This window comes from Panthera leo, chromosome C2 (assembly GCF_018350215.1).
Source record: "Panthera leo isolate Ple1 chromosome C2, P.leo_Ple1_pat1.1, whole genome shotgun sequence".
NCBI classification, from domain to species: Eukaryota; Metazoa; Chordata; class Mammalia; order Carnivora; family Felidae; genus Panthera; species Panthera leo.
In genome coordinates, this window is record NC_056687.1 from 12,382,196 (window position 1) to 12,400,510 (window position 18,315).

The 18,315-nt window shown below is 40.8% G+C and overlaps 1 protein-coding gene and 1 long non-coding RNA gene across 2 annotated transcripts in view; one reads left to right on the top strand and one right to left on the bottom strand.

Moving 5' to 3' along the window:
- LOC122229586 overlaps nucleotides 1–14,613 on the bottom strand; it is a 23,054-nt gene extending 8,441 nt beyond the window's left edge. Inside the window, exon 1 of the long non-coding RNA XR_006207061.1 lies at nucleotides 14,534–14,613. This is a non-coding gene — a long non-coding RNA (uncharacterized LOC122229586). The remainder of the gene's footprint in view (nucleotides 1–14,533) is intronic.
- Nucleotides 14,614–18,315, top strand: part of PAXBP1 (PAX3 and PAX7 binding protein 1) — a 34,897-nt gene continuing 31,195 nt past the window's right edge. Inside the window, exons 1-2 of the mRNA XM_042954856.1 lie at nucleotides 14,614–15,185; nucleotides 16,657–16,785. Of these exons, the coding sequence (XP_042810790.1) occupies nucleotides 14,696–15,185; nucleotides 16,657–16,785 (619 nt within the window). The 5' untranslated portion in view covers nucleotides 14,614–14,695. The remainder of the gene's footprint in view (nucleotides 15,186–16,656; nucleotides 16,786–18,315) is intronic.

Genomic DNA, 18,315 nt, shown 5'->3' on the forward strand with positions numbered 1-18,315 from the left:
AAACGACGACCAAAGTATGAATCTTAATAGGATAATGCAATGACCTCATTACTGACATTGTATTTGAGAGGTAAGATTAAAGTGACAGAAAAAGACAAGGAGAAAACAGGAGGAAAAAGGAAGGCAAGAAGGATACAAGTGAAAGGATGAGTAATAAATATATTTACTGTCATGGGTAACCAAAAATGTAAAAATGCCTGAATTTTAATCAGTTTTTATCAACAAAGGGTAAAATTAAGTGTTAGAAATTATGAGCATCTTGATATGCATTGCTTCTATTTGGTGGCTTTGAATCACTTCAAAGCTCTTTCACGGATGTTGTAAGTGATTCTTGTAAGAAATCATTGTGGATCAGTGGGACTTCGATCAATAGATGCGGAAAAATTAATACAGTAATCAATCAAGCTTGAAGTTGCCAGATTTCTGGCCTGAAAACGTGGTTCGGGTCTCAGCGAGAGAGGGTAAGTCAGAAACTGAGAGAACGCACGGTGCGTACATAGGGAGAGACGGCGCTCAGTGCTCGGTGGAGGGTGAGGGTTGGAAGGACAGCAGGGAGCGGTGGGGATGGTGGCAGACTAAGAGTCCACACCCCACCTGAATGGTCCACAGCAGCTCAGCTGCAGCCGAGTGTCGCCGTGGGAGAATACAAAGGGTCCAGTTTTCGTCCTTCAGGAAAATTAAGAATTCCAGGCTTTTATGTGAAATCTCACAATTTGTAAATGTTGGCACACCATGTCACCTTTTTGTTTGCTGGTTACTTTAGGTAACACTGTGTGGTCAAACCAACCATGTCGGTGGTCCCCTTAAGCTTGGGGCTAGCCATCTGTCACCTCTGATCAGTGGTGTGCCAGTAAAAGCTGAACAGCTAGCTCTCCAAAACACAAAACAAAAAAAAAGTACATAGATACGTATGTACACGTTTACTATAAATTTTGCTGATACAAAGGATGCGTAGCACACAATTTATAAATGACAATAGAATATATAGTATTCTTTATTGTAAATTCTATGTAGATAATTAATCCCCAAAGAATGTTGTAGGTGATTTTTGCCAAACTCTTGTATCCGAAGCCAACCGAGGGTTGTGACTGATGAGTGCGTATAGTTCTGGCATGAATGTTGGTTGATAGTTTTCTTTACACGAGGAGTAAGAGGAAAGTTAACACAGATTTTTGTGGGAATGTCATTTGTCAGCCAATGATGTAAGCAACTTCTTTGCTGAATCGAATAATATTTTTCAACTACTGGAGGAGTATTTCCTTAATTTGGAGGACTATTCAGAATGTTAAGGCTACTGACATGATACACGTTTAAGTTTAGTCTGCATTGTTAACATTTGCTCCAGCACGCTCAACAGAACAAATCAAACCCCTCTATGTAGTGTTTTCCAATTTCAGTGGTGCAACTACTGACCTCATAACCAATTTCAAGCTCCGAGGCACGTCATGGAACACAGAGGTGAGCAAAGAGGCACAGTAGGATGTGATTAGATAGCATTCCTACCCACAGTGCAGTAGGCACTAAGAATCTCAAGAGGAAATATAACAGTAAAATGTGGTAGAATAACGAAGAGGTGATGAGTTTTGAGGACTATCTTTGGGGTTTTTTTTTGCATAAGTTAATTAACTATAAGTTCATATAATTTAATTTTTAATGACTGTATTAAACAACCAGCTTGCAAAATTCCTGAAAAGTTAACAAGTCAGCTCTGGTGAGTCAGTGCGAGAGTGCCCCAGTGCCCCAGTGACTGGTAGAAAGATATACAGAAGAAATGGGGTGAAGACAGTGACTTCAGGGTTGCAGAAGGTCACTTGCGGTATCGGTGGGTCTAAATTCCTCATTTTTCAGAGCTACAGGGGAGAAATTTAGGACACTTGCACTCCTCTTCTATGTAGTAGCCCACTCTTCAACATCTAGAATCATGATCCTAAAAGCCCTTAGGTGGAAGGCTGGGGGGAAAGGGGTGAGGAATCTAAGGCCTTATGAGAGAAAAGAGTTAGGGGTTAAAACTCTTGAGTGAACTCATGAAGGGCGCCTTAAAGGAAGAAAGGAACAAAAGCATCAAGAAAAGTTATTAACAGCATTTTACACACATTAAATTAAAAATGGGAGCTAAGTGGGGCACCTGGGTGGCTCAGTCGGTTGAGCGTCCGACTTCGGCTCAGGTCATGATCTCGCAGCTCGTGGGTTCGAGCCCCGCATCAGGCTCTGTGCTGACATCTCGGAGCCTGGAGCCTGCTTCTGATTCTGTGTCTTCCTCTCTCTCTGCCCCTCCCCTGCTCATGCTCTGTCTCTCTGTCTAAAATAAGTAAGTATTTAAAAAAAAATTTTTTTTTAATTAAAAAAAAAAGGGAGCTGGGCAATCAGTTTCCCAGAGATGATCTCTAATAACTACTGGATCTCTTTCTCCAGAATCTACAGGAGGATGTTTATAAATCTGATTTGATTTGTTAAATCAAAAAATGATGCAAAGAGGCCTTCTTGTTTTATGCTGAGCCCTTTTGCTATTAAAATTTTTTTTTTTATTTTAGAGAGAGAGCAGGGGAGAGGGGCAGAGGGAGAGAGGGAAGGGGGAGAGAGAGAGAGAGAGAGAGAGAGAGGGAGAGAGAGAGAGAGAGAGAGAGAGAGAGAATCTCAAGCAGGCTCCACACTCAGCACAGAACCCGATGTGGGGCTCAATCCCACAACACTGGGATCATGACCTAAGCCGAAATCAAGAGTCAGATGCTCAACTGACTGAGCCACCCAGGCACCCCCAAGTTTTTAATGCATTTTAATTTCAGCAGAGTCCAGAGACAGAACTCTGAATGACACACAAGTGTCATCAGGCTACCTGATGTAGATAGCCTCCAGGAAAGCAACGACGGAGAGCTGTGCAGAGAGCACAGTGCATCGTCAAGCCTCACCTATTTAAGTAGTAAAGGTACAAACCACACAAATAAATAAAGCACTAAGGACAGCTGAAAACAGATCCCACATTTTAAACAATCAGTACATATTAAGAATAAAATCACAAATCCATGGGAAAAGGGGAAGAAATTTAATAAATGGTGTGCAGGGCAAAAAAAAACAAACAGATTAGAAGTATACACACTAACATATTAACATTATTGTATCTGGGTGATGATATTAAAGGGGTTATCATTTTCTCCTTCCTGGGTATCTTGATTTCCTAAATTTTTTTGCATAAACATGTATCACTTTTGCAATGGGAAAAACTCAGAGTATTTTTATACGGGGTGCCTGGGTGACTCAGTCAGTTAACTGTCTGATTTCGGCTCAGGTCACAATTTCACAGTTCATGAGATTGATCCCTGCATGGGGTGGGCTCTGTGCTGACAGCAGGGAGCCTGCTTGGGATTCTCTCTCTTCCTCTCTCGGTCCCTCCCCTGCTTGCTCTCTCTCTCTCTCTCAAAGTAGATAAACCTTTTTTTTAAAGAGTATTTTTAGATAAACGAGTGCTGGAGTAAGTGCTTACTGTTTAAAGCTACAGCCTGATCTCATAACTCACATCGTGATGTTAAGTTGGATAATATTAAAATGAAACTACAAAACAACTTTAAAATATGGGAAAGAAAAAGAAAAGAGATCAACAACCTATTAAAAACCAGGGAAATAAATAAACATGCAATTCACATGAGATGACACTCAAACAGCCAATGACGGAATAAAAAATTACCTCTACTAAGGGAAACGCAATGGGACACTGATATTTCACCTATTTGATTGGCAAAAAAAAAGACCTTACTTAATATCAAGTTTGGTCTTACTTGTAGGCAAATAGATATTCTCATATAATGTTGGTGGGAGAATAAAGTGGTACAGCCACTTTAACGTACAATTTAGGAATGCGTCTTAAAATACATACGAGCTAGAAGCCAATTCTACTTTTTTATGTCTACCATAGAGAAACACCTTCCCCCACAAATACACATATGTCAACTAGTAGAAATTCATCTAGTCGTTCACCTAGAAAAAATTTACTTTTCTTGATCACACTCTACTTCAATAAAGAGCTTCAAAAAGAAAAAATCAATAATATAACTAAGTCATGTAATTATCATCCAGAATTGACAAATATAAATATTTTGTCACATTTATTTAAAATTAAAAAAAAATTAACATTTATTTATTATTGAGAGACAGAGAGTGAGTAGAGAAGGGGCAGAGAGGGGGACACAGAATCTGAAGCAGGTTCCATGCCTAAGCTGTCAGCACAGAGCCGGACGCGAGGTTCGAACTCACAAACCACGAGACCATGACGTGAGCCGAAGTCGGACACTTAACCGACTGAGCCACCCAGGCACCCCTAAAATTTTGTTACACAAAAGATATAAAACATTAGTTTTAAAAACTGCAGAGAAATTATGAACTTGACTTAGGCTTGTTGGTAGTAGTATTGGCATAATTTTAAAACTATCTGGTGTGTATTATAGGATTGTGTAAAAGAGGAAATATATTGAAGGTTTTGGGGGCCCCGAGTTCTAACTGTAGGAAATACGAGCCAAGGGGAGGTGAAGCAGCACCTTGGGCTTGGAACTTAATGTATCACAAACTCGTGATTTTTTTTAATGTTTGCTTCTTTTTGAGAGAGAGAGAGAGAGAGAGATGGGCTGTTCTAGAATGAAGGAGACTAAATAGCTATGACAACTAAATGTAATATAAAATCTTTACTGAATCCCAGACTGGGGAAAAACAACAGTTCTAAAAGTTTGGAGAAAACAGATGTCCCAGCTCAAGCTGAGAGAGTGCATCCATCCTTTCCCCTCCTTTTTGTTCTATTCAGGCTCTCAACAGATTGCATGGTGCCCACCCACATTGGTGAGGGTGATCTTATCTCTATGGGAGATACCCTCAAAGATACACCCAGAAATAACGTTTTACCAGCTCTCTGGGCCTCCCTTACCCTAGTCAGGTCGGTGCATAAAATTAACCATCACAGACAGGGAAGGAATCCATAGTATAAGCACCTAGTTTATCCAGTGAGGACAAATTGCTTCCCCAAAATGATGGGAAGGGTCTACTACAATGGAAGTGGCTGGTCCTCCAGGGAATGTTTCCTATTAGGGGATCAACACTGGTCTCTGCTGCTGACAGGTTGAGCACTAAAAAGATCGGTTTCGGTGGGAGGAAGTCCATGTTGTGGAGTCCATGCAAAACTTTCATCCCTGACACCATGACTACTTTGTTCAGTAGCTCACTGTGTAAACACTGAAGTAGCTAGAGAAAGAGGTAAACTGGTATCCATAGAACCAGTCACCTTACCCACCCAATCACTGAGAGCATCCCTTTTGGTAGGGGGGGTTCGAGAGTATTCACACAGACACAAATACCTCCTTACATGTGCTTATTCTGAACCTATCCATATCACACTCATCCCCACATTTCTTCCAAGTCCCTGACCATTCACCCCAGTCTTTCTTAGTCTGGCTTCTGCGAGAGAATTGACCATATAGAAAATGATCTGAGTGACTATTTTCCTAATTCGCCCAAGATGGAACATACCTAGATGCATACAAGCTAAGTTAATTCTAGATGCATAAAAGATAAGCTAATTTACTTCATAAAATGGATGCCTTAGGGCATCGACACTAATTCTCTTGAGAATTGGTAATCCAACCAAACCATTAGTGACTGTTAATTGAGTTCAGAATTGATCTGTTCCAGCCATGCTCTTCCCAGGCAAAGCAGGCAACCAGACGAGCGGGGAGGATTTCCCTTCGCAGCTTCCTTCAGGTCAACCCCTGACTGGGGCCATATAATGCTACAAAGCACACTTCAGGTGGAACCAGCAGATCACGTGGAACCATATGTGAACTAGACTTGAATATTTTCTTCCCTAATCAATTGGTCATTGGGAATACCTCAAGAGGCCATAGGTAGCTTCAAAGGACGGGTAGCAGTGCATCGACAGTACAAGAGACAAAGCCTGGGGAGCAAGTGCTCTCCAATTTACCTGTGTCTTCAAGATCTGCTGGCATCCAGTCACATATGCATCAGTTCCACTCATTTTCAGAGGGCTGTTTTGCATGCCCAACTTTATATTTTAGTAGATCAGATAACTTTAGTTCATCGGGGCAGCCAGATCACATGTTTACTCGGTATCCCACGGTCAGGCATTCAGTGTCCATTTGGGCTTAGGGCAAGCCAGGAGGAATTTCTCAAAGGAGACTACTTAGCTGCCACTTAACTGAATTCAACTTTACCACTTAATTCAATTCAACTGCCTGGTCCATATTGGTCACAGGCCTAAGGTCATCCTTTTTATGTTAATAATTAAAGCCATATGATTTAATTCAATCACCTAACAAGAGAGGTAAAAAAGGGGCAGGGGACCCCAGGATCAAACAACAAAACACTTGAATACTTGGTGATTATTTGAAGGAGATCCCCTAAAGGGCTGGCAAGGTTAGTGAAAAAGGAAATAACGTGAGCCTGGGGTGTTTTTGAAGCAGTGGTGTTCTGGTAAATGTTTAATAACCAGCTCTCCAGGAAAAAGAGATCTGGTTTGAGGCATATACTGATTTCCATGGTAGAAATCCTCCCATCATGGCCAATTTGAAGCCACAACGTGACATCACTGAACATGAAGTTGAGAAGAGATTGTATAATCAGCTCTTGTAAGCCCACGTGAGCCAGCTCCTGTACGCTATTGAGAGGACAGTGTTTCAAGCAGGAGAGTGAGGTCAGTTGGGGTTGAAGGCTGTTGATAGATCAAATAAGATGGACATAGAAGTAACCTCTGGATTTGCAAGAGGTAAGTCATTGGTGACCCTGAAAGAGGAGTGCTAGCAAAGTTGTGGAGACAGAAGTTGGACTGGGAGAGGAGGAAGTGCAGGCAGTGAGTAAAGACCAATGTGTGAAGTTCAGCTGTGAAGGGGACCAGAGAAAGGGAGCTGGGGTGAGACATCCAAGGCAGTTCTGGGATGGAACACACTAAACTAGGGGCGTGTGCTGATGGGAAGCACAGACAGATGGGATAGCCAATAGAGTGAAGTCCTTAAAGAAAGAGAATACAGTACATACCTTGATAGATTAATTTTAGATAGGAAGGATTCTTTTTTGATCGACATGAGTGAAGGCAAGGGAGAGGAGTAGAGACACAAGCAGGTTTGTAGATGTGGTTCCCTCTGATGGTCCTATCTTTTCAGTAAAGGGTTATGTAGTTATTAGTTGGGGACACAAGAAGGGCTTTGAGAAGAGGTGTTGTACTAATCTCATGCTCTGGGAGAGTAAACTTGACCAAGGACACATATTAAAAATACTGGATAAATTTACTGAAATCTCTCAAGTGCAGAAGGCTCTTTCATGATCTCAATGCCATGCATTTATATCTTTTAATGTCTTTGTCATGGTTTCATTGGGGTGATGGGAGAAAAGACTGGTAACAACTCTGTGGTTATTCCCACATCTTTAACCCAGACTCTACCTCTTCCTTTAGTATTTTTCCTGCTTCTTTTTGCTTATTGGTTTAAGAGCCATTAGGCTCTTCTCAAGTCGGTTTTGTGAAACATATATTTTGCTAGAAAATACATTTCCTGTAGAATTTCATATGTATTATCGCTGGGTTCCATATAACATTTTCACATCATTAATTTGGCTCTTCCTTATCTCTGGCTGTATCTAAAGTTGTGGGTGGTATGTGTGTGTGTTTCGTATTGCTTTTTAGAATTGGGCTGGATTTTCTTTATAATACCTACATTTTCGTTTTTATTTCTAATTTGTTAATTACAGTTTTCTCTTTCAATACCTCCACTCTCCATATTCTTCAAATTGTTTTGTGAGGATTTGGCTTTGCTTTGTCATTTCTGAGTTTGGATCATTTATTCCGATCAAATTTTTGCTGGTTACACACAGTTTAAAGTTATACACTATTCTCTGAGTACACCTTTAGCTGTGTACCATATATTTTTATATGGAACTATCAGCATTTTAATTTTTAGAGTTTTCAGTCAACTTATATTGTGTTTCCTCTTTGATTCAGAGATTTAGGTGGCTGCTCATTAATTCCCAAGTAGTCAAGGCTTTTATAAAAATTTAAATTAGGAAGAAAAAAAATTTTTATATTAGGAAGAACTGCTTGTCCTTTTGAAATTGGTTTGTCATGTAAATTTTTCTCTGGTTGGAGAATGTGCCCATGTAAAATCTCTATTCTGAAGAATTCATTCAGGTTGTCTTCAAAAAAAAAAAAAAAAAATTCTAGCCAGGTTAATGATTGCTATTTATAAATGTTTCACAGATGAAACAGATGACTAAATAGTCTCTGTAGAGTATGTAAATCCATCAGCTTATCCATACATTTGAGCTCACCGATTACATTATTAAAATCTTATATAATCTTACATACGATTTGGCTACTTCACATGTCTGATTCAGACAGAAAGGCAAATTACAACAATGTATCATAAAGAAAAAATAATGTATTCACTGTCCATTTGAAGTCTATAGTCCACTTAAAATCAGGAATGTTGCTAATCAGGAACAGATACAGAAAGTTCTGCCTCAACTATGGCTAGAGTTTTGCTGGTTGAGTGTAACAAAGGGGAGAGGGGAGGAGAGTTGAAGTTGTGGCAAGGGACTGAAGATAATCTTGTCCCATGAAACCCAACCTCAATAAGGAGGGAAACAAAGGCAGGAGGAAGAGAATGGGCAGTGAACAGTGATAGGTCCACTGAACTGGAGGTAGAGTAAGCAGACTGGAAGGACGGAAGTGATACGGTTCTGGAAGACACCCAGTAACTTCCCAGTGACTTGGAGAAGGTCCAAGGTGCAATCATTATGGTAGCAAGCCAAAGTAGAGTGGCGGATACGATTATTAAAGCTGAGGGTGTTAGAGAACTAACTCTGGGTAGATGAGGTACGGGAATGATGAAGCCACTAGGAACAAATGAATGAATGTTCATCAAACAATTCTGGCAGGAAATGCATTAAAAATTAAGTGTTAAGATTATAAGTGATTATTTTCTTTCTTTTGTTCTGCATTTCCTGAATTTCTAAATGGGCACGAGTACTTTTTAATTAGAGAAAGGTTATTTTTAAAAGTCGACTTAATTTTTAAGGACTTGGAATCTTGATTTGATTCTTCTCTATGTAATTATACGGCAAGGTTACCTGTTTATTATATACCTTGTTGCCCTCTAGTTACACTCAATAACACAGAGGAAAGAAACATTGTCTTTTATACCTAGAAAAGATACTTATAACACTGCTGTTTTTAATAATGTATCTTCTTTTCACTTGTTCCTTGAGAAGGCCAGATAGCAATCCATGAATGATATAGAGCTCACAGAAATGAGTGAGTTCTTTCAGAGAGGCTGCATTACTATTTTTGCTTTTGCATTGGTAATATAGCTCTTAGATGCATTTATAAAGTGTCCACTATGAATGTAATATAAATATCATATCTGTACCTATGACTACAAAATTACACTTTTTCAGAGTAACACTAGAAATGTAAAATACTGGGGCGTCTGGCTGGCTCAGTCAGTAGAGCATGTGACTCTTGATCTCAGGGTTGTGAATTCAAGCCCCATGCTGGGTGTAGAGGTTACTCAAAAAAAAAAAAAAAAAAAAAAGAGGAAAAAAAGAAAAAAGAAAAGAAATGCAAAATACTGAACTGCTGAAAATTATTTTAACTGCTCCTCATTTTACATGAAATATTCTAAGAAAAGTTTACTCAAGGAGATATCCCGGGGCTAGTAATTGTAATCTTGAACAAAAATGTTTTGCTTCAATTCTAGAAATTCTTAAATATTTACTGATGATGAAGATATTTAAATGGCCTTTGACACATAGTAGAAATGAATCAAATTAAAGTTTCTATCATTTTATATTTGTGCTTCTTAAGAGGTAGTATCCTATTGATTTATTCATAATATTAACTGCAGTTAGTAATTACATTTTATTTACTTGTTTGTCTCCAGCACCTGAATACAGGTCTGGAAGGAAAAAAGAACATATCTGTCTTGTTCACTGTTGTGTTTCTATTGCCTCACACAATGCCTAGAACAAAGCGTATGTTCAATAAGTTGTGCTGAATAAATGGATAATAATAGAATTATTTGGTCTAAATAGCAGATGTATTTTTAAAACACTGAATAAGCTCAATATTTCCATGCAAGGAACTAAAACATTGTTTACTTTTATTATGACACTCTAAATTTGGATGAAAAGAAATTTCACTTTCTTTTTGTTGAAGAAACTGTCATTTCAGAAAACGAAGGAATAAACCATTATAGTTGAATTGTCAAAACATTCTAAAAAGTTGAGTGTCTCTCCACAGAAAATGCTAATGTGGCCAAAAAAAAAAAAAATTGCTGAATCTTTTAATCTGGAATCCATCAATAATAATGGTTTGAAAGGAAAGATAATCTTAAGGAAGTAGATGTAATGACTACATTTCAACAGAAGTTTGAGACAAAGAATTGAGAAATTATCTAACATTTTTAATAGGATCATTCACATGCTCTGGATGGAGTACTATTTCTCTGTACTTGTAATAACTATATACCTGCAAGATAAAGAGCTTTCTTCACATTTGCTTGTGGCTTAAATGCCAATGAACATATCTGTATGCGTATCTTGACAAAAGGAAAAAAAGAAAGAAAACTCTCTAAAAAACTACAGTAAAGCTAAAGAATTATTAAGCCGGTAAACATTAAAAAAACACACTTGTATAAATTGCCAGCTAAAATTACCACTGCTACAAAATTAAACTGTTAGTTACTTTATTAAAATTCTTTGGTCCTAAGTGTTCTTTGATTCTAACCAATGGAAACAAACATGAATTATTTTAAGCACACACACACACACACACACACACACACACACGCAATAAAACATACTCAACAGCAACAAAACCAAAAAGAAATTTACTCTAAGGATTCTGGGGGCATCTCAGGGAGCCAGCTGTGACAGCCAGGAGTGCTGTCCTGCTTCAAGAAGCATTGAGAACAAGAACTAGGGAAGACGTAAGAATCCCACTTGCTGTTTTGTCTTCTACTTTCTAGCACATCTGCTTCATTCTTCTCTCCCACTACACACACTAGTTTTCTCAGCTTTTGAATTGACATGGTAATTTATGGCTTTCTTTGGCTCTTAAGTTCATTGCAATTCCAGCCACAGGCGGGGACTCATTGTCTGGGTTTCAAGGGCAAAATCTTGGGAGAATCTGATTGGCCCACCTTGGATCAGGTGCCCATCGGTGCCCAGGCTTCCAGCCTTTGCTGGGTGGGGAGTGCCTTTCTCCCTACAGGAGGCAGTTCTCAAAGGCTGATGGGAACTTACCGCTTTAAGAACTCATCTACTCAGTAATTTGTAACAAATGTATTGTGATCTTGTTTTGAGAATAAAGGTATATAAGCTATAGAAAATTTTAATTTGTATCAACATAGGATAAAACATTTATCACTAATTAAATAAACAGATAATGTTTAGTACCATTCAGTTAACAAATATTTAATGCCTATCGTGTGCCAGTGCTACTATAGGTCCTGTGAAGATAGTAGTGAACAAAACAGAAACTCTCTTCTCTTGCAAAGCTTACATTTTACTTTAGTTAATGAAGAACTGCCTTCAGCAATGCAAGCTCTAAGGATATTTAAATTATTAAGTGATTTTTTTCCAGAATAGAATTATTGAGTTATAGTTTTAGAAAGAAAAGAAAAATTCCTAGATCAAGCGTTCCTAGACTATGAGATTTCACCTGCGAAATAAGATTTTTAGATAAAACAAAAAATTTAGGAGGATTCACAGCTTTCACTACTTTTTAGTTTGCCAAATAAAGAATGCAAAAACAAACACATACACTATTATATACCATCATAGTTTCATAGAAGAGATTTACTGTTTAAAAAAACATTTTTAATGTTTATTCATTTTTAGAGGCAGAGCAGGAGCACAGGAGGGGCAGGGAGAGAGGGAGACACAGAATCCAAAGCAGGCTCCAAGCTCTGAGCTGTCAGTACAGAACCTGACACAGGGCTCGAACCCACGAACTGGGAGATCATGACCTGAGCCGAAGTCTGACGCTTAACCAACTGAGCCACCCAGGTGCCCAGAGATTTTAGAATCTTAACATGGAAAAAGTAAGACAGTCTCAGAATAAAGGACCATTTTTTTCTCCCAAGAAAGGACATCTGGCTACTCTACACAGACAGACTGTTTTTCCTCTTCTCATTTGGCAGCTGACTCGGGAAAACTTTTCACAGGTTCACAGACCTGCATTTCGTAACCATTGTTCTAGACTACGGAGTCTAATACTGAGTCAGCAAACAACACAAAACTGGTCTGCCTATTTTATCTGAATTTATGGTTCAATTAATCCATGCAAAGTCATAATTCAGTGGGGGGGGGGGGGGGGGGGAGAGAACCCAAACAGAATTGTTGCTTAGAAAGATGACTTTTTAAAAAAGAACTGAACTAACTTACTGATTCAAACGAAATGACGAATGCAACAATTCTAGGTAAACTGTCTTTGTTTTCCCAGAATACTTAGACATTCCAATATTGAATGGTGATAACATAGTATGTTCAATACACAAATCAGTTTGTTATACTTAAAACACAGAACCATTTTATAAAATCATTAGTTTTGGATAATATACTGGTTGACAGGCAACCAGAGCAGGTACTCAGTGTCAGGAATTTAATTCCCACAAGGTCTACAACCTCTATAGAAGGACCTTTGGCTTGCTTGTGCGGGAAAATAACTTTTAAGTGTTTAATTTTGCCCTTTAATTATCTGAATAGGTAGACTGTCAAAGTTATAAATACATTCTTTGTCTACTACTATCTTGGCTCATGTTAAAATCACACGTGTTCTTGCCTATGGTTCTCCATATTCAACCACCACTTTTACAGTGGAAGATCTTTTTGAAGTTTTAAGCCAAGGTATTAACATATTCTGCTCTGAACTCTATGTTTGCTACATCGACCCTAATCATATTACTGCAAATCTGTCTCTTGGCTCAGGTGTCTGGAGGCTGATCAGGCACAATTTGAATCTTCTGTGATGGAAACTGGGGTTCAATTTCACCAATGAAACACTCTGTTGGAATCAGAACATAAATCAATGCTGAACAGCCAGAATATAAGAACTTAGAGTAATGCAAGCAGAAAGGGAGCCAGCCATTACTAACTTTTCCTATTACCTGGAAGAAAACGTTACAGAGGATGCTTTTAGCCTAAATCATCTTTCCAGTTTCCAAAAGTGGGTCCCACTGGGCAGATCTCAAATCCAATCAAAGAAAACCAGAGAAAAGAGGCAGATGTGCCTGACATAGAAATTCTCGGTGGGCTTGGGATCTTCTGCTTCAACTTGGAACTTAAATCTCCAGTGAAATTTTGGCAGGATGTGGCAGGCAAAATAGGCCCTCTCATATTTGCTGGTAAGAGTACAATCTGGCACAGATTCTATAAGGAGCAATTTAGAATTAGCAAAATTACAAATGCACACCTTTGGATCTAGCGATTCCAAATCTAGTTCATTCTCCAGATGAGACCATTTTTTTCACGCTTTACATTGTGGCTTTGATTACCACAGCAAGACTGGAAATAACCTTAATATCAATTATTATGGTGCTGGTTTAATACATCATGGTACATTCCAACAGTAGATCGGCATGCAGCTGGGTAAAAGAAAAGCCAACACCTTACGTACAGACACAACCAATCTCCAATTTATGTTAAACTAAACACAGTTTACACACTGTGTAAAAAGGATAATTCACAAAAAAATATACATAATTTACTTCTCTCTTCACAGAAATCTCAGGATCATGAGAAACTTTTAACCGCTGCCAAACTGGAAAGCTTCCAGCGATGGGTGGGTTTTTTTTGCACCGTGCGAATGCCCTTTGTTGCCTTTCGAATTGTGAGACATGAAAAGGAATTCGCATATATGCGCACCCGTGAAGGACAAGGCCTCAAAGTCGGTTGATTCGACGGGAAAGCCCGTGAGTTCGGCCTCACAGTCAGGACCCGGCTTGGGCCTTACCAGTAGAGACGGTTACCTTTGTGACACAAGTCTGAAATGTGTCACAACCATCCCCACTCTGGCAAATCGACTTGCCTTCCGTTTCTGAAATTAGCTACGTTTCAGAACGCCTCGTACACTTGGCGTTCTCTCGAAAGCACTAAAACACGTTTGCCTTCGGTGGAAAGGGGCTAAAATACCAGCCCGGGAAACAATTTATCATCAACGAAATTCAATACTTTTGGAAGGGCTCTGTAGCTACAAAGCTGTAGAAATACCAAGTGTGACTCAATAGAGTAAGTAATAATTACCATATCACAGCTCAATTCCTGGGTTGGGGAAGACAATCCCACCCTACTTTCCCTCCCTAAACCTGGTTTCTCTTTCTGGCTCCTCCCCCTCCCCCGCCCCCCCCCGCCCCTTCCCCCGCCCCCGCCCCTCCCCCACCTATCCTCGTCTCCTCCATTTGCCCCTCCCACCGCTTGGCGGGAGGTTTCCTCTCGTGACTACTCTGCGTAAGTGCGGAAGACGCACTGCAGCACCGTCGCCAGCGCTTACTCTGTCTTCTCGTCTCTATGATCCTCTTTGTGACCCATCGGGTAGGGCCCGAGCCCCAAAGTTCCGTGCCAGCAGTCCTCCACGCCGACAGAGGACGGTGCAAAAAGCTGACGTTCTCGCGAGAGACGCGGAGATCTCTCCACGTAGCGAGAGCGCGAGCGCATGCGCGCTCGGTGGTGCGCGGTAGAACGAGGGAAGACAGGACCGGGCTGGAGCTCCGGGAAGCGCGCGTGCGCCGTCGCGAGCTTGGAGCTGCCGGGTCAGCCGTGTGGGAGCGGGTGTGAGACCGCCGTGCGAGCCGCGGGAATGTTCCGAAAGGCCCGGCGAGTGAACGTGCGCAAGCGGAATGACTCGGAGGAGGAGGAGCGAGAGCGCGATGAGGAGCAGGAGCCGCCACCGCTGCTGCAGCCGCCGGGCACCGGCGAAGAACCGGGCTCTGGCGGCGGCGGCGACAGGGCCCCTGGGGGGGAGTCGCTGCAGGGCCCGGGGCTGCCGCCGCCTTCCGCGCTGACCCCGGGCTCCGGGGCTGAGGCTGCGGGCTGCTTCCCGAGCGGCGCGGAGCCCGGCAACGGGCTGAAGCCGCGCAAGAGGCCGCGAGAGAACAAAGAGGTGCCTCGGGCCAGCCTGCTCAGCTTCCAGGACGAGGAGGAAGGTAGGTAACCGCCGCGCTTCGCGCCCCAGACTAGCATCCCTGTCCTAGGCCCCCGCCTTTAGTCCCCGCATTCCCCGGACGTCCAGCCCCCGCAGCCCGGAACGGAGCCCCTTCGCGCCCGACCTGCTGCACATCCTTCTCCGCCTCCGGCCTTCTGCTCCCGGCGGAGGACGTGTTCCCGCGCCGCCACCAGCCTTTTCTTAACAACCGCCTCCTCCTCACCGTCCTCTTGTGCATTTCCTCCTCTGCGGGGCGGGAGCGCAGTTCAGTCCTTCTGAGGTTTTCAAGTGGAAATTCAGTGTCCCCTGTCCTGCTTCTTTCCTGGCGGGTGTGTGTCAGGGAGAACTTGGATTTGGTCCCCTGTCTACTCTGCGCACGGTCTGAGTCTTCTGCAGGTCACTATGCCCACGTCTCTTGGGGGATCTGATACCGTTGACTAGGAAGGCTGGGTTAGTATGGAGTCCTACGTCTGGGAACAGAATCCCGGAGTTGAAGCTCTGGTTCTGAGTGACCTTGGGCCAGTTCCTTGCAATCGCCGAGCCTCAGTTTCCCCGTGAAACTAAGTAGGGGTACAGATGTCCGGTTTTTCTCGCTCGCATTGAGTTTTGGACAACGAAGAGAGACGGTGTAATAGTAATTTAAGGCCATTTATCCATTGGGTGTGAGAAACCAGGCTGCAGTGGATTTAGATTTCTGTTCATAAATGAGTCTAAAATCTAACTTCCCAGCTAGTTGAGTATGTGTTTATGAAAGCCAGTTTTAAGGGCAGGTTATGAAAAAAGACTTGGCTTGTAGATATCTTCATCTCCATACAAGATGCTTTCATCTTTCCAGTAAGGTAGGCAGTTGGTCTTTGGCCTATCTGTTATTTCTTATTTTGTTTGAGGGGACTACAGCCAGATTTTTTTTTTTTTTTTTTTTTTAATGCAGAAACTATTTGGCAGAGTGTTTGCATTTGACTTTAAACTCTTCAAATCAAAGACGTGGATACCTACCAAAACTTATTTTTGAAAAGTGCTTTGCTCTCAGTTTAGTCTTGGAATAGTGTCAGTTTGTGGTGAATCTAGATTTGCTCAGATTTGACAGCTCTGTTACCCAGAACCTTTTGATTTTGGATGTTTTGTTTCAGATACCTAAATAATGCAGTAACTAAGTGTTTTTTCAATGATTTTATTTTCCTCTTGGGATAGAGGACTTAAAAAAGACAACAGGATATATGAAAATTTCGTGCAGCTGCATGTGTTACACCTTTTTAGAAGTTTCAGGTTTGCATTATATGAGGTTAATTTATGAAGCTGACTTCAGTTCTTGAGAACCAGTGACAGATTTGGAATAACTTCACATTATGTAATGATTTGGGGTGTATGAGTATCTGTCTGGATGAATGAGAAAAGTACATAAGATCATGTGGAAGTTGGAACGTACTGTCTGAAAATGATTGCTACAGACTTTATTTAATTTCTTTTTTAAGAAAATGAAGAAGTTTTCAAAGTGAAGAAATCAAGTTACAGCAAAAAGATAGTAAAATTACTTAAGAAAGAATACAAAGAAGATCTTGAAAAGTCAAAGATTAAAACAGAACTCAACTCCTCAGCCGACAGTAAGTACCAAACTGATAGTACTGGATTCTTTTGAAACAACAAAGCGAAACTTTCTCACAGGGATTGAGTGGACTTGCTGTATACATCGTGAACTTGTTCAGTTGACTCTGTTGTCAAGGGTCCAAAGTGGATATCGATACAGTTCTGTTATTTAATTCTAACAACAGTTGCACTGTCAATGCATTTTTTAAAAAGACCCAATCATTCCCACTGGAATGTTTCAGCTACAGTGCCTAAATTCTCTCCCAATTTTTCTGCTGGTGTTCAGACTTGTTGACCAGAGAAAGGAAATTTCCCATATAAACCCGAGGCACAGGTTTATTCCTGTTTGAGGTATTACTGTGCACATTCCTGTATTCTCATTTTATAGAAACAGGTGCTCATTTTCTTTGGTGACGTCTCCACTGTTGGTTTAATTCTTGGAGAACTCTTAGGAATGCCTTCATTGCAATGTTCGTAATACTTTCTCATGTAGCAACTTTATCAGATACATGGATGAAGACTTCTTACTGCGAGGCCCCTGCCTACACCGTATAGGCAGCTCTCACATCCTTTTACAACAGAAGCTTGAAATTTTTAAGCAGTTAATTTGTCTTGAGGAAAGTAGATCCATTATCACTTGCTGCAGTCTGAGTTATTCTGATGCAAAGCCTTAGGGAAATCTTTTTATTCTGTGGAATTAAAGATAGAATTATTAGTTCACGGGTTTTCAGCCACAGGCTTAATGTGAAGAAGTACGTCATTATATGTAAAATGTATGGTCTGATTTTGGAGACAGCATCACTTAAATGAATAGTTGGACCCAACGTTTAGCAGAATGTTCAATGAATGGTTTAAAGGGTAACTGCACTTTCTTTTAGAGGCAGGGGAAGGAATGCTTCATGGGTACAGTGGAATATGAAGCTGTTTTTTTTTTTTTGTTTTTTGTTTTTTGTTTTTAAATAATTTAAATTCCAAAAGACGGGAGAGAGAAAATGTGGGTCTGTTATCAAAGGTTAAAGTGAGTTAAGGCAAGGGCAAGTACGACTGTCAGGAGATGATTTTGTAGAGGAAGTAGAGGTTTAGGGGGAAAGGTGCATTGTTGACAGATTGTGAAGGATGTTTAGTGTCCAGTAAGGGGTTTAGAGTTGCTGTGTTTGGTGCCTCGCCAAGATGGTGACATGATAAATGTTTTTTGAAACCTCAGCCTGGTATTAGCATGCAGAATGGATCGGCACAAGGAGAGATTGGAGGCCTGAAGCAGTTTAAACTCAAGGGCCAGCTTTGATCCATTAATAGTGGGTTTAAAAAGGTCTCAGTTGAGCGAGACAGGCTTTTCCTGACTCAGTGGAAAAATGTGGATGAGTTAAAAATGTTTGCTGTGGGTGTGGGAGAAGAAATGGAAAGAAAGGATTATTTCAGAAATGTTCCAAGGGAAGACTTGGTAGCCCTGATTTTTGCTTTAGATATCGGATTTAAAAGAAATAGTTAAATTCGAGCTTTTATGCCGTGGTGGCTCAGAGAACAGTTCCATATTCTATACGGGAAAA